Source organism: Hemitrygon akajei, chromosome 2, assembly GCF_048418815.1.
Source record: "Hemitrygon akajei chromosome 2, sHemAka1.3, whole genome shotgun sequence".
In the NCBI taxonomy this organism is placed as follows: domain Eukaryota; kingdom Metazoa; phylum Chordata; class Chondrichthyes; order Myliobatiformes; family Dasyatidae; genus Hemitrygon; species Hemitrygon akajei.
The window spans coordinates 189,811,286-189,827,512 of NC_133125.1; the positions used below are offsets into that span (position 1 = coordinate 189,811,286).

The 16,227-nt window shown below is 50.6% G+C and overlaps 1 protein-coding gene across 1 annotated transcript in view; it reads left to right on the forward strand.

Moving 5' to 3' along the window:
* Positions 1-867: 867 nt before the first annotated feature.
* The window catches only part of LOC140721736 (uncharacterized), a 96,235-nt gene continuing 80,875 nt past the window's right edge, over positions 868-16,227 (forward strand). The window contains 6 exon segments of the mRNA XM_073036543.1: positions 868-1,278; positions 1,357-1,452; positions 1,853-2,086; positions 2,896-2,918; positions 3,015-3,133; positions 11,000-11,572. Coding sequence (XP_072892644.1) covers positions 868-1,278; positions 1,357-1,452; positions 1,853-2,086; positions 2,896-2,918; positions 3,015-3,133; positions 11,000-11,572 — 1,456 coding nt within the window.

Sequence of the window (16,227 nt, forward strand, 5' to 3'; positions counted from 1 at the left end):
CTCTTGAAAGCATCCAGAGACTTGGCCTCCACAGTCTTCTGAGGCAGAGCATTCCACATATCCACCACTCTCTGGGTGAAAAAGATTTTCCGCATCTCTCTTCTAAATGGCCTACCCCTTATTCTCAAACTGTGGCCTCTAGTTCTGGACTCACCCATCAGCGGGAACATGCTTCCTGCCTCCAGTGTGTCCAATCCCTTAATAATCTTATATGTTTCAATCAGGTCCCCTCTCATCCTTCTAAATTCCAGTGTATACAAGCCCAGTCGCTCCAATCTTTCAACATATGACAGTCCCGCCATCCCGGGAGTTAACCTTGTGAACCTACGCTGCACTCCCTCAATAGCAAGAATCTCTTGCATTTACAGTCCCTTGTGCCCCTCTTTTCAGGACTTGTCCCTTCAGTTCTGCCGTAAACTGAACAAGCTCTTCTCTCCGGCTTTATTTATGTTAGACTTGTTTAATGTGTTTCTCATCGCTGCTGTGGGAATGAACACGATTCCTGCTTCACTGAAAAGGAACATTCATTCCCCAGACTGCAGCGCCCCTGGTGGACAGTCGCGGTACCGCAGCGTCCCGGTGGACAATCCCGGGACTGCAGCGCCCCTGGTGGGCAATCCCGGGACCGCAGCGCCCCGGTGGACAATCCCGGGACCGCAGCGCCCCTGGTGGACAATCCCGGGACCGCAGCGCCTCGGTGGACAATCCCGGGACCGCAGCGCCCCTGGTGGACAGTCCCGGTACCGCAGTGCCCCTGGTGGACAGTCCCGGTACCGCAGCGCCCCTGGTGGGCAATCGCGGTTCCGCAGGGTTCGGCAGCTCCCCGAAAGTGAAAGGATCCTGAACCCGGAAGTACCGGGAGTTAACATGGCTTCGAAAGGACAGGTCGAGGGTTTAACCGAGGAGGTAACTTGTCCCATCTGCCTGGATTTCTTCACCGACCCGGTTATACTGGACTGTGGACACAACTTCTGCCGCTCCTGTATCACTCGGTGTTGGGAAAGGGAGCAGACAAACTCCTGCCCGGAATGTAGAGAGGAGTTTGCAGACCGCACCCTCAGGGTCAATCGGGCCTTGGCAAATCTGTCTGAGAAAACTCGAAAACTAAACCTGAATCCGAAAGAGAAGGAAAGTAAACTTCACTGCGAGAAACATGGGGAAGAACTGAAGCTGTTTTGTGAGACGGACAAGACACTGATCTGCCTGATCTGTAGAGATGCGCGGGAACACAAGTCTCACAACTTCATGCCGATTAACGAAGCCGCTGAAATCTACAAGGTAAAACTAACCAGGTTTTGATCAGCTGTTTAGTTAGTTGCATATTTTGGTCTAATGTCTTCACTCTCTGATTCCCAGGGTCGGGTTAAATCTTCCTTAGACTCTCTCACTAAAAAGAAATCGGACTTCGAGGAGATGGAGCAACAACAGAAAGAGAAGATTTCTGGAGTTCGGGTGAGGCTCTTGAGCAGAATTTACAAATTCGCTGTGTAGTTTTGTTCCCTTTAATGCAGAATAGCAAAGTATCGCAGCTCCGGTAACCTGGAATCGATCCTGACCCCTGGAGCTGTCTGCGTGGAGTTTGCATGTTCTCCCCGTGACCAGTACCTTCCTTTAGCCGACATTGCATGGTTGAACGGTAAATTGGCGACTGTAATTAACCTTGTGAAGTTGGGTGTCTGTGAATCAGGTCGGAGACGGAATGTAAGTTTCTGGGAGACGTGGGGGAATGTGATAGAGGGGATTGTTCTGAGAACCAGCATAGACTTCAATGGGCTGAATGGTTACCTGCCATGTCAGAAGGAAATACAACACTAATCTGTTATAGTAAACTGGCCTCTCCTTTCATTGACAGGAACAGTCACACAGATTTCAGTCCCACATCACATCCCATTTTGCTGAACTGCGCCGGATTATCACTGAGAAAGAGCAGCGTGCACTCCGAGATCTCAGGGAAGAGGAGGAGAGGATTCTGAATCCAATGGAAAAAAATCTTCGAGAGATTCAAGAGAATTTAAATTCTATCCAGGAGGAAATCTCGAAGTTACAGGAACGGATGGATCAACACGAAAATATCATGTTCCTCATGGTGAGAGATTTCAGTTTGGTTCTGTGCATGTGCAGAGTCACAAAATGATGCATTTTATCGCAAATACTGTAGTTGGAAACTGATTTCCACCATGTGGAACTGTTCAGAATTGTCATTGTCCCAAACCGGCCTCTCACAACATCTGTACATCACAGGACAGTCTGCAAGCTTCTCAGGAATGAGTTACTCTGATCAGAGCACTGAGCTGGTGATCGTTTCTGTGATTCCCACGTATAATATCCCCTGAGACTCAGAGTAACACCCAGTTACAGTCACAGGCTGTGAGTGTGTTTCTGATATTCTCTTCACCACATTTCTTGTGGGATTTATTAGCAACCATCTGGTGTTTTATCTTTGACTTTTGGTCTCACACAAGCAGAAATACTTTCTCCACTCCACCCCATCAAATCAATTCGGAATGTCAAATTCCTCCATCTGATCCTCCCTGACATCGTATCCGGATAACAATACACAACCTGTCCAGTCTCTCCTGTAAGTTCCATCCTCTCAGTTATGGTATAAATTTCATTAACACTCCTTGCGCTTTCTCCCGTGGTTCTGTGTCCCTCTTTCTCCATTCGTTTCAGTGGGAGAGAGTTAAGTGGGAATTTTCAGCAGCTTGTAATAACTTGGCTCAGATTCCTGACGAAGGGTCTCGGCCCGAAACGTCGACAGCGCTTCTCCCTATAGATGCTGCCTGGCCTGCTGTGTTCCACCAGCATTTTGTGTGTGTTGTTGTTCAGATTCCTGCTGTTCAGATGCCGACAGTCAGTCTCAGACAACTGAGATCTGTGTTTTATTTATTTCAGGAGGAAGATCGTCAGAAGAGGAGGTAGGACATGGTCTTGACTGAAACTCTGTATGGATTTGTCAAATAGTTCAAATATCACTGATGATCAGTTTATAACGAGATGTATAATATTTGCAGGGTCAGTGATGATTACCAGACATTGTCAGTGACAGATGGTGCCCTACAGGCTGAAAAATTCTATCACCCCTATTTGTTCGACACAGCATTGGGAGAAGCATTGGACAGCATTAAACGAGGTAAAACATACAGATTCATTCCGGCACCAACCCCACCTGCCGGGAGGCATCACTGCCACATGGTCAGCTGGAGATGTCAGACCCTTGAACACACCAAACCAGGGGCAAAAATACAACCAATTCACTGGTCTGTCAGGTGAATCACTGCATCCTGATCCCATTCGCACTGGACAAACAAGCCAATGCACGGGTTTGAATCCTGACGTGGTAGCTCTGGAATTAATATTCCATTAATGTCATTAAAGAGGATAAAATTTGGTATCACTGTGGTGACAGGGATTGTCAGAAAAACACACCAGTCCTTCGAGCCACTCACCCTGTCTGACCTGTCCGTGACCGCAGTCTGATTGACTCAGCTCTGCCCCCTGCTGGACTCGCCAGTCTCACTGTTGTGATCAAACCACCACATTGAGACTGAGCCCAGACACACCAACCAGCTTTAACACTGGTGGACACAGCATAACTGGTCTGGCAAATCTCCCTCACACACATTCACAAGAAGGTTCAGCAGATTGTAGTCAGAGCCTCAGCATTGCACATTGTTAGTCCCCTCAGTAACCTGGAAACTATTCTCTTCAGACACAGTGAATGGTTTCTATTTGAACAATTCACACACGTGTCACACATTGTCAACACACACTGGACATGTGAAGACACACTGTAACATACAAATAGTTCAATGTGCACACTCACCTTCATTGTGTACACACACTCACTGATATTTACCACAACCAACACACACGCACACATTGATACATTGATATATTGATAATATGCAAATGCACCATCAGAGTGGGACACATTGTCAGAGACACAGACACATTTCCCTCTGTTTGTCCCATATCCTTCTAACCATTGCTTATTGTTGTACCTGTCTAAATTGATTTTATAATATTTTAATTTTACCTCTTTCTACGGCTTCCTTTGGCAGCAAATTCCACACGTACCCACTTCCCTCACAGTGAGACAGTTGCCCTGCAGATCCCTTGAAAAACTTTCCCCTCTCACCTTCAGTCTCTGCCCTCTAGTTCTGGACTCCCCTGGAGTTCCCTGGTGTGACCTTCCAGCCCTTCTTACGGCAGCACCTGAGCCACCCTCCAGTCTTCCAGCAGCTCACCTGTGGGGAAATGTGAAGCAAATATATCTGCCAGAGTCTCTGCAAATTCATCCTCTGTCCTAATGAGGGGCTGTGGGGAGAGGGTTTGTGGGAAAGGAGACCCTTATCACCCATATTCATCCCCCTTCACCTTCTGTTTCCATCTACACACACAGTTCACCACAGGCTTTCCACCCCTCCCCCATCTGGTCCTGGTTCCATCTGCCATTCATCTCTCCCCTAATGGTTCCCATTGTCATAAACAGGAAAAAGTCTGCAGATGCTGGAATTCCAAATCAACAAACACAAAATGCTGGAGGAACTCAGCGGGTCAGGCAGCATCTATTGGAATGAATAAACAGTTGATGTTTTGGGCTGTGATCCTTTTTCAGGACTAAAATTGAAGGGGGGAGATGCCAGAATAAAAAGGTGGGGAGAGGGGAGAGAGGCTAGCTGGAAGGTGATAGGTGAAGACGGAGGTGGGAAAGCTGAAGGGCTGGAGAGGAAGGAATCTTATCAGAGAGGAGAGGGAACCCGGGGAGTAGTGGTAGGGAGGTGAGAAGAGGTTAAAGGCCAGAGTGGGGAATAGAAGAAGAGGGGAGGGGATGAGAAAAGTTTTACCTGAAGAAGAAATCAATATTCATGCCATCAGGTCAGAGGCTACCCAGGCAGAATATAATGTGTTCTCCTCCATCCTGAGGATGGCCTCATCTTGGCACAAGGGGCGGCCATGGACCGACATTTTTGAATGAGAATTAAAATGCTTGGCCACTGGAAAGTTCCCCTTTGGGCGGATAGAGTGGAACCTCCTTTACTGATAAGATTCCAGCACAGGTTGGCCTTTGAGCTCCTGTTTTTCATCCTCCCACAGCTGTCTCCCACCTTCCCTGCCACCCTGCTCCGACTAGCGATCAAAACTTTCATTGTGTTGGTCTCCACCTGTCATTCATTTCCCAGTGACGCCCAACTCCACAGTCCACACTCCCCACCCTTCCCGCTACCTCGAGCAACCTGCCTGACATCTTTCACCAATCTTCAGTCCACAGTCACTTCAGACTCCTGTCTCATCACTCCCCTTCTCCTCTGCTCAATCTAACCCCTCATAACCTTATATATTTCAGTCAGATCACCTCCCAGTCCATTTACCTGCATTTGGCCCGTATCCTTCTAAACCTCCCTGTCATCATTTCTCAGTCCCAGGCCTCAGCTCCTCTTCTGTGCCAGTTCCACAGGGCCCTGAATTCCCCCGTGTTACAGAAGATGATCGACCTCATTTTCTGCCACATTACAGAAGCAAATGTGCTTCAGGTCCTAAAATGCAGAAAGGGAGACAAATCCCCAGGTCCTGATCAAGTGTATCCCAGGACATTGTGGGAAGCTCAGGAGGAGAGTGTGGAGCCCATTTTGGAGATTTGTGTGTCATCGATAACTACGGGTGAGGGGCCAGAAGACTGGAGGGAGACTAATGTTGAACATTTATTGAAGATCGACTGTAGGGAAAAGCCTGGGAAATACAGACCGGTGAGCCTAACGTCAGAGGTGGGTACATTAATGGAGGGGATTCTGAGAGACAGGATCTACATTCATTTGGAAAGGTGAGGACTAATCAGGGATACCTAGCCTGGATTACTGTATGTATGGTACGGAAGCATAGTGGTTAGCACAATGCTTTACAGTGCCAGCGACCCGGGTTCATGTCCAGTCACTGGCTGTAAGGAGTTTGTACGTTCTCCCCGTGACCATCTGCATTCACTCTGGGTTCTCAAGTTTCACAGTCCAAACCCGTACCGGTTGGCAGGTTCATTGGACATTGTAACTTGTCCCATGGTCAGGCTCGGATTAAATCAGGGGTTGCTGGGTGGTAGGGGTCATTGTAACTTGTCCCATCGTCAGGCTCAGATTAAATCAGGGGATGCTGGGTGGTGGGGGTCATTGTAACTTGTCCCGTGGTCAGGCTGAGATTAAATCAGGGGTTGCTGGGTGGTGGGGGTCATTGTAACTTGTCCGATGGTCAGGCTGGGATTAAATCAGGGGTTGCTGGGTGGTGGGGGTCATTGTAACTTGTCCCATGGTCAGGCTCGGATTAAATCAGGGGTTGCTGGGTGGTGGGGGTCAATGTAACTTGTCCCGTGGTCAGGCTGAGATTAAATCAGGGGATGCTGGGTGGTGGGGGTCATTGTAACTTGTCCCATGGTCAGGCTCAGATTAAATCAGGGGTTGTTGGGTGGTGGGGGTCATTGTAACTTGTCCCGTGGTCAGGCTGAGATTAAATCAGGGGATGCTGGGTGGTGGGAGTCATTGTAACTTGTCCGATGGTCAGGCTGGGATTAAATCAGGGGTTGCTGGGTGGTGGGGGTCATTGTAACTTGTCCCGTGGTCAGGCTGGGATTAAATCAGGGGATGCTGGGTGGTGGGGGGGTCATTGTAACTTGTCCGATGGTCAGGCTCAGATTAAATCAGGGGATGCTGGGTGGTGGGGGTCATTGTAACTTGTCCCGTGGTCAGGCTCAGATTAAATCAGGGGATGCTGGGTGGTGAGGGTCATTGTAACTTGTCCCGTGGTCAGGCTGAGATTAAATCAGGGGATGCTGGGTGGTGGGGGTCATTGTAACTTGTCCCATGGTGAGGCTCAGATTAAATCAGGGGATGCTGGGTGGTCGGGGTCATTGTAACTTGTCCCATGGTCAGGCTGGGATTAAATCAGGGTTTGCTGGGTGGTGGGGGTCATTGTAACTTGTCCCATGGTCAGGCTCGGATTAAATCAGGGGTTGCTGGGTGGTGGGGGTCATTGTAACTTGTCCCGTGGTCAGGCTGAGATTAAATCAGGGGATGCTGGGTGGTGGGGGTCATTGTAACTTGTCCCATGGTGAGGCTCAGATTAAATCAGGGGATGCTGGGTGGTCGGGGTCATTGTAACTTGTCCCATGGTCAGGCTGGGATTAAATCAGGGTTTGCTGGGTGGTGGGGGTCATTGTAACTTGTCCCATGGTCAGGCTCGGATTAAATCAGGGGTTGCTGGGTGGTGGGGGTCATTGTAACTTGTCCCATGGTCAGGCTCGGATTAAATCAGGGGTTGCTGGGTGGTGGGGGTCATTGTAACTTGTCTCATGGTCAGGCTCGGATTAAATCAGGGGTTGTTGGGTGGTGGGGGTCATTGTAACTTGTCGCATGGTCAGGCTCGGATTAAATCAGGGGTTGCTGGGTGGTGGGGGGTCATTGTAACTTGTCCCATGGTCAGGCTCTGACTAAATCAGCGCCTGCTGGGTGGTGGGGGTCATTGTAACTTGTCCCATGTTCTGGCTCGGATTAAATCGGGTTGCTGGGTGGTGGGGGTCAAAGGGCCGAAGGGCCCATTCCGTGCTGTATCTCAATAAATAAATTACAGCTGATGAAAGTGCAGTAGACATCATCTCCATGGAGTTTAGCGAGGGATTTGACAAGGTAGCAGAGAGTTAGATCACATGGGATACAATACGATCTGGAATAGGATACAGAGTTGTCTGGGTGGAGTCCTGTGACCAGTGGTTTTGCTGCAGGGATCGGTGCTGGGTCCACTGTTTTTCATCATTCATATGAATGATTTGGAGAGAATGTAGGTGAAGTGTTTAGTAGGTTTGTGACGGACTCTATAATTGGTGGTTTCATGGACAGTGAAGAGGTTATTTATTTATTTAGAGACAGTGTGAAACAGGCCATCACAGACCAATGACCTGCTCCACCCAGCACCCCAACTATTTTAAACCAGCCTAATCACGGGGCACTGTACAATAACCATTTAACCAAAAACCGTTATGTCTTAGTACGAGCGTCACAGAGTGATAGAAATTAACAGCACAGGCCCTTCAGCCCACCTGGTCTGTACCGAAGCATTTAAACTACCTGATCCCGTCAACCTGCACCGGGACCATGGTCCTCCATCTCCGACCATCCATGGTCCTCCAACTCCGACTATTCATGGTCCTCCAACTCTGACCATCCATGGTCCTCCAACTCCGACCATCCATGGTCCTCCAACTCCGACCATCCATGTACCATCCAAACTCTCTTAAATGTTTAAATCAAGCTTGCATGTACCACTTGCACTGGCAGCTCGTTCCACACTCTCACAACCCTCTAAATGAAACAGTTTCCCCTCATCTTCCCCTTAAACTTTTAATCTTTCACCCTTAACCCATGACCTCTGGTTGTAATCCAAAACACCCTCTGTGGAAAAAGCCTGCTTGCATTTACCCTATCTATCCCCCTCATAATTTTGTATACCTCTATCAAATCTCCCCTCAGTCTTCTATGTTACAGGAATAAAGTCCGAAACTATTCAATCTTTCCTCATGACTCAGGTCCTCCAGTCCCAGCAACATCCTTGGAAATTTTCTCTGTACTCTTTCAAACTTGTTTACATCTTTCCTGTAGGTCGGTGACCGAAACTGCACACAATATTCCAAATTAGGCCTCAACAACATCTCCTACAACTTCAACATAACATCCATCTCCTGTACTCAATACTTTGAAGGCCAAAGAAAAGCTTTATTTATGACCCTATCTCCCTGTAACACCACTTCCGGTGTATTCTGGACCTGTGTTCCCAGATCTGCTGTAGAACAGAGTCCTCAGTGCCCGACCATTCACTGTGAAAGACCTACACTGGGGTCCTACTGAAGGGGAACAGCTCACACTTGTCTGCATTAAATTCCAGCTGACACTTTTCAGCCCATTTTCCCAGCTGCCCCAGATCCCACTGCAAGTAATGATGGTCTTCCTCGCTGTCCACTCCTCCCCAATCTGAGGGATGAATCGGGAGCACCCGGAGGAAATGCACGAGGTCCCGGGGAGAAAGTACAAACTCCTTACGGATGGTGTCGGAATTGGACTCTGAACTCCGGATCGCCCCGAGGTGCAACAGGATTGTGTTATCGACTACATAACCCATTGCTCATGGTTTATCCAAGATTGCAACGAGATCTTGATTAATTGGGTCTCTGGGCCGTTGGATGGAAATTGATTTTAATTCAGAGAGATGAGGGTGTTGCATTTTGGAAGGTAAACCAGGACAGGATTTACACATCAATCGGGGGCCATGGAGAGTGTTGTGGAACAGAGAGACCAGGAGGTGATTGCCTTCATCAGTCAGAATACTGAGTGCAGGAGCTGGGACGTCACGTTATGAGTGTACAAGACATTGGGAAGGCCACATTTGGAGCAGAGTAACACACACAAACTGCTGGAGGAACTCAGCAGGTCAGGCAGCAGCTCTGGATATGAATAAACACTCAATGATTTGGGCCAAGGTTTTGAGTGTGTTGCTTTGGATTTCCAGCAACTGCAGATGTTCTTGTCTTTATGATTTGGATCACACTGTCCAGTGCTGGTGATCTTTCTACAGGAAGAATGTCATTAAACTGAGAGGGTATAAAGCAGATTTACAAGGATGTTACTGGGACTGGAGGGGTTGGGTTATAAGGAGAGGCTGGATTATCTGGATCTTTTTCCTGGAGCTCAGGAGGCTGCCAAAGGAAACTGCAGATCTGGGTACAGTTACAATGATTTAAAACACATCTGGACGGGTTCGCTCTCCCTGGCGAGGAAAAACCTCGGGAAGATGCTGGTTGTCCATCCACTGTGTTTGGGTAAAACCCCAGGGAAGGGTCCTGTCGCCACCCAACTGCCCAAGTCTCCCCCCGGTCCCGGGACCGCGCTGCCCGAGTCTCCCCCCGATCCCGGGGCCGCGCTGCCCGAGTCTCCCCCCCGATCCCGGGGCCGCGCTGCCCGAGTCTCCCCCCGGTCCCGGGACCGCGCTGCCCGAGTCTCCCCCCGATCCCCCGGGCCGCGCTGCCCGAGTCTCCCCCCGGTCCCGGGACCGCGCTGCCCGAGTCTCCCCCCGATCACCCGGGCCGCGCTGCCCGAGTCTCCCCCTGATCCCCGGGGGCGGCGCTGCCCGAGTCTCCGCCCGATCCCCCGGGCCGCGCTGCCCGAGTCTCCCCCCGGTCCCGGGACCGCGCTGCCCGAGTCTCCCCCCGATCACCCGGGCCGCGCTGCCCGAGTCTCCCCCTGATCCCCGGGGGCGGCGCTGCCCGAGTCTCCGCCCGATCCCCGGGGGCCGCGCTGCCCGAGTCTCCCCCCGGTCCCGGGACCGCGCTGCCCGAGTCTCCCCCCGATCCCCGGGCCGCGCTGCCCGAGTCTCCCCCCGATCCCCGGGGGCCGCGCTGCCGGAGTCTCCCCCTGATCCCCTGGGGTCGCGCTGCCCGAGTCTCCCCCCGATCCCCCGGGCCGCGCTGCCCGAGTCTCCCCCCCGATCCCCGGGGGCCGCGCTGCCCGAGTCTCCCCCGATCCCCCGGGCCGCGCTGCCCGAGTCTCCCCCCCCGATCCCCGGGGGCCGCGCTGCCCGAGTCTCCCCCGATCCCCCGGGCCGCGCTGCCCGAGTCTCCCCCCCGATCCCGGGGCCGCGCTGCCCGAGTCTCCCCCCGGTCCCGGGACCGCGCTGCCCGAGTCTCCCCCCGATCCCCGGGGGCCGCGCTGCCCGAGTCTCCCCCCGGTCCCGGGACCGCGCTGCCCGAGTCTCCCCCCGATCCCCCGGGGCCGCGCTGCCCGAGTCTCTCCCCGGTCCCCGGGGCCGCGCTGCCCGAGTCTCCCCCCGGTCCCCGGGGCCGCGCTGCCCGAGTCTCCCCCCGGTCCCGGGACTGCGCTGCCCGAGTCTCTCCCCGATCCCGGGGCCGCGCTGCCCAAGTCTCCCCCCGATCCTCGGGGACTCTCTAATTCTCTGCTTCTCCCCACAGTCTCTGTCACCCTGGATGTGGAAACGGCGCATCCGTATCTCGAGGTGTCTGAGGATCGGAAGAGTGTGAGACGGACCGGGACCCGGAGGGATCTCCCTGACACCGGGAAGAGATTCACAAACTGGCCTTGTGTGCTGGGATCGGAGGGATTCACATCGGGGAGACATTACTGGGAGGTGGAGATGACGGGGAATCGGTTCTGGTGTCTGGGAGTCGCAGCAGAGTCTGTGGAGAGGAAGGGAGAGGTCAGACAGAGTCCGGAGACCGGATTCTGGGTCATCACGCGGGATGGTGACGTGTTACATCGGGATTGTGACGTGGTCCATTTCCCCTTTCGCGTGATCCGTCTCCTCTTCCCTGACCTGGTTCCCCCCTCCCCCGAGTCCCGTCTCGCTGCCGATCCCATCCCCCGGAGGGTGGGAGTTTATCTCAGTTACGAGTCCGGGACAGTTTCATTTTACAACGCGGAGACCAATTCCCATCTCCACACCTTCACTGGGAATAAATTCACGGGGAAACTTTATCCTTTCTTCTGGACTGTATATCCAAACGAGTGGCTGAGAATCTGCTCCGGTTCCGCTCCGGGTCTGTAAACGGGTCGGGTCCGGGACCGGAGTCAGGAGTCAGTCAGTGTAAATATAAATGTGCGGAGAGTGAAATAAACATGATGTGAGAATTATCGATCCATTAATTTTAACTCATTCACCGCATCCGTCAACGGAACAGAAACACGGCGGATTCAGCAGCAGCCGCGGGCGGCGGGTCCTGAGCTCCCCGGCTCCCCCGGGTGCTAAAGTCCACCCGCCCCGGGACAGGTGAAGTGGGACAAGTGGTGGTGATGCTGACCGGAGAGGGAGGTCAAGGTGAATCTTGGGGAGGTGGGACACGTGACGGTAACAGGCTGGAGAATCTCAGCGTGTCAGGCAGCATCTATAGAGGGAAATGGATAATTGACGTTTTGGCTCAATGTCCTCCCACTGGACTGAAAGTGAGAGCGGAGATGACCGGTGTAGGATTTGGATGGAAAGCCAGGGTAAGAGCTGGCAGGTGAGGGGGTGATAAAGACACGAGGGAGGGGTGGAGTGTGGAAATGTGTCAGAAGCTGTGAGGTGAGAGGTGGCAGTGACAAAGATGATGGGCAGATGGAGAGGGTGAGTGAGGAGGGTAAAATGTCGGAAGCATTCACCCGGTCAGTCACAATCCATGGAGTTCATATTTCACACCGATTATCTCTGCCGAAATCTCCACCTATCACCCGTCACTTTGTACTTCTTCCTCCCCTCCCCCACCTTTCCCCTTCCTTTCCTGCCCTGATGAAGGGTCACAGCCTGAATCGTCTACTGTTTACACTTCTCCATAGTCGCTGCCTGGCCTGCTGAGTTTCTCCAGCATTTTGTGTAAGTTGCTCTCGATTTCCAGCATCTTTTATTCAAACACCACCCATCCTGTGGATTCTGATATTTTCTGTTTTTGATTTAGTTTCTCGAGCATTTAACACGAGATTCTGCAATGAGAGATTGAGTTGATGTAGGAGGTCACCAAGAAATGGTGCATTTTGAGGCGGATGGAGTGAAAGTGCTCGACAAAGCAGTCCCTCCATCTGAGTTTAAGGAGTTCGGTGCTAAGTTCCAGGACAGGACCCAGGGTTCTGATCCCAGGATTGCTGCCCGTGCCACGTGCTAGAGAGGCCAGAAACAGGAAGATCATACAGTTTAACGCCTGGCTAAGGAGCTGGTGTAGGAAGGAGGCCTTCAGATTTCACCGTTTAAAGTACATTTATTATCAAAGTACGTATACCTTATGGAACCATGAGGTTTGTCTCCTGACAGGCAGTCACAGAACAAAAACCCAACAGAACACATTTTAGGAAAAGACATTGAACACCCAATGTGCAGAGAGAGAAAACAAATCACGCAGACAACAATAGTATTATTTACGAGCGATGGGGCTCTGCACAGGGAGTTCGCTGATAAGTTAAAGGGCAGGACATCCAGTGTTGTGATCTCAGTATTGCTACACATGTCACATGCTGGTGAGCCCAGAACTAGGAAGATTATGCAGTTTAACACCTGGCTAAGAAGTTGCTGTGTTAAGGAGGGCAGAGGTTTTTGAATCATTGGGCTCTCTTCCAGGGAAGGTGGGACCTGTACAGAAGGGACGGTTTGCACCTGAACTGGAGGGGGAATAATATCCGGGCAGGAAGGTTTGTTAATGCTGTACAGTGGGGTTTAAACTAGAGTTGCAGGGGAATGGGAACCAGAGTGTCAGAACAGTTCGTGGAGAGGTTATGGAGGCAGATGCTGGTAAGACCTCAAAGTCAGGAATGAAAGGCTGGACATTGTGCATCCAGTGTCCTGAGCTGCCTGTATTTCAATGCAAGAAGTGTCGTAGGAAAGGCAGGTGACAGGGCTGAAGATGAGGTGGCTGGTTTACAAACAGAGGCAATGTGTAGTGAGGGGAGGCTGTCGATAAGGCAAAACTAAAATCAACTGGATGAGTTGTAATGTAAAAGGCAGACAAAACTGAAAAGGATCCAGGACTGAAAGTGTTAAATTTGAATGTGTGCAGTATACGGAATAAAGGAGATGAACTTGTAGCACAGTTACAGACTGGCAGGTATTGTTTCCCCTCCCCCCCCCCCCCCCCCCCCCCCACCACGGGAGAATCACAAACCATTACTGTTGCTATGCTGCTCATGAGAGAGAGAGATGGAAAAGAAAACATGCAAGAACATCTGCTACAGATAAGAGAGAGACAAGGGATGGGAGAGAGACTTGTTGATTCACGGTATTATGACTTCTGAGAGGGTTATTTATCTTGTACCATTCTGTTCATTAACATTCCTCAGTGGACAGCCGGAGTGGGCTGGTTTGATGGACACAGCCATTCAAAATTGATTGACAACTGAGACCCCGTGAGTGGGGATAAAAGTGAGGTCTGGAGAGACACCCTTCAGACACACCAGGAGACACACTAGTGAGCACTGCTTGAGTGTTGGAACCCACGTGAAGGTGTGGGGCATCGGGAACGAACAAAGAGATCGGTCAGTTTAACTCACAGTGTTACAGCAGGGCCGGTGGGGGCTTGTGTGTGTGTCCACTCATGCCAGAGTGATGAGTCCACCACGGAAGAACGGTCCAGCTGAAGGACAGAGGGGTCATACCTGAATGGCCACAACGAAACGACGGATCAAGAACATAAAGGAAGGTTTGCCTGACTGTAGCTGTTACATCTCGCTCGCTCTCTCTCTCTCTCTCTCTCCAACGATTACAATAACAACAACCAATATCTACCTCAGTACGTATGAACTGAACTGAACTTTATACTTTCCCATGACAATTCATTATCCCCTAGACATCGATAGAGCTTGTTTATTATTGATTATTATTATTCCCACACTTTTAGGTATTATTGCTAACGTGTATTATCTATATATTTGCATTATTGATATGGTTTTGCTTATTTTTATGAATAAACACCTTTAGTTTGGTATCACCAGACTCCAACGGATTCTTCTTTCTCTGCTGGTCAGACACCCAGTTATGGGGTAGGTAACAACACCAAATCAGCCGCCCGTCATCAATCAGTGTGAGAGTCGATACCGACGTTCAAAGCCCAAACGGTCTTTGGGAAGTCCGGAAGTTGCAACTGGATGGGCAACTCCTGGACAGGAGGCCCAGAGGCCGGTCCTGTAGTTGTCGGACTTTGTGTGTGAGAGGGTGAATGGGAGAGCAGCAAGGGGCTTGTTTTGCTGTTGTTGTTTGTTGTGTCGTGTTGTCTCTGTGGTCTGTGTAGCTTTACTGAACATTGTGGACATACAAATGCTGAGTTGGTGCTGGGATGTGTGGTGACTCTTGCGGGCTGCCCCCGGCACATCCTGAGGTTGTGTTGGTTGTTAATACGAACAACGTATTTCACTGTATGTTGCCTTGTACATGTGATAAATAAACCCAATCTGAATCTGAAAAAAAATCAGATCTCAGTCTGAAACGTCGACTCTTTATTCCTCTCCATGGATGCTGCCCGACCTGCTGAATTCATCCAGCATTTTGTATGTGTTGCTCTGGATTTCCAGCATCTGCAGAATTTCTGATATCTCTGATCCAACTGCTATTCAAAACCCCGACAAACCCCTCGCACCATGCACCACCAGGGCAAATATCCTCTCAGTATTTAACCTGTCAGGTCAACACAGCGACTGAAATGTTCCAAAAAAAAAAATTTCCTCTCAAGTTCAAGTTTATTGTCATCCGACTGTACAGATATAGAACCAAATGAAACAACATTTCTCCAGACCACAAGCACCCACATGTATCGCACACAAAATGGCTCAAATTACCATAAGTAAGTTAATAAAATATAATTAAAATGTGTGTACGTAGAAACACAATAGAATGAAAATCCACACAGAGACTGGTAAACAACCAATGCGTGGTGAAAATAATAAATAAATGAATAAATAAATAATCCTGAGAACATCAATTGTCGAGACATGAAAGGTGAGTCCGGAGGTTGTGGAATCGGTTCAGCGCCGAGGTGAGTTCATTGCATTGCCGTTTGCAACCAGACGGTGGCGATGGCGAGCAGCACAAAGATCTGTGCAGATTCACGGTGCAGGGTGGAACACAGCAGGCTAGGCAGCATCTATAGGGAGAAGTGATGTCCACGTTTCGGGCAACAAAATGTTGCAGGTTGGGGATAGTGCAGACTGACGACTGGGAAAGGGATTCGCGTAGAGACCGATTCCTACAGGAAACTGATGTTCTGCTGTTGTGTGGACATTTATGGTAGTTGGGCACGGCAACCTGGCGGTAGTGCAATCGCTTTACAGCGCCGGCGATTAGGACAAACTCCAAGGCAGAGTACAAAGTAAATGACAGGATACTTGGTAGTGTGGAGGAGCAGAGAGATCTGGGGGTACATGTCCACAGATCCCTGAAAGTTGCCTCACAGGTAGATAGGGTAGTGAAGAAAGCTTATGGGGTGTTAGCTTTCATATGTCGGCGGACAGAGTTGAAGAGACGCGGAGTAACGATGCAGCTCTATAAAACTCTAGTTAGGCCACACTTGGAGTACTGTGTCCAGTTCTGGTCGCCTCAGTATAGGAAGGATGTGGAAGCATTGGTAAGGATACAGAGGAGATTTACCAGGATGCTGCCTGGTTTAGGGAGTATGGATTATGATCAGAGATTAAGGGAGCTAGGGCTTTACTCTTTGGAGAGAAGGAG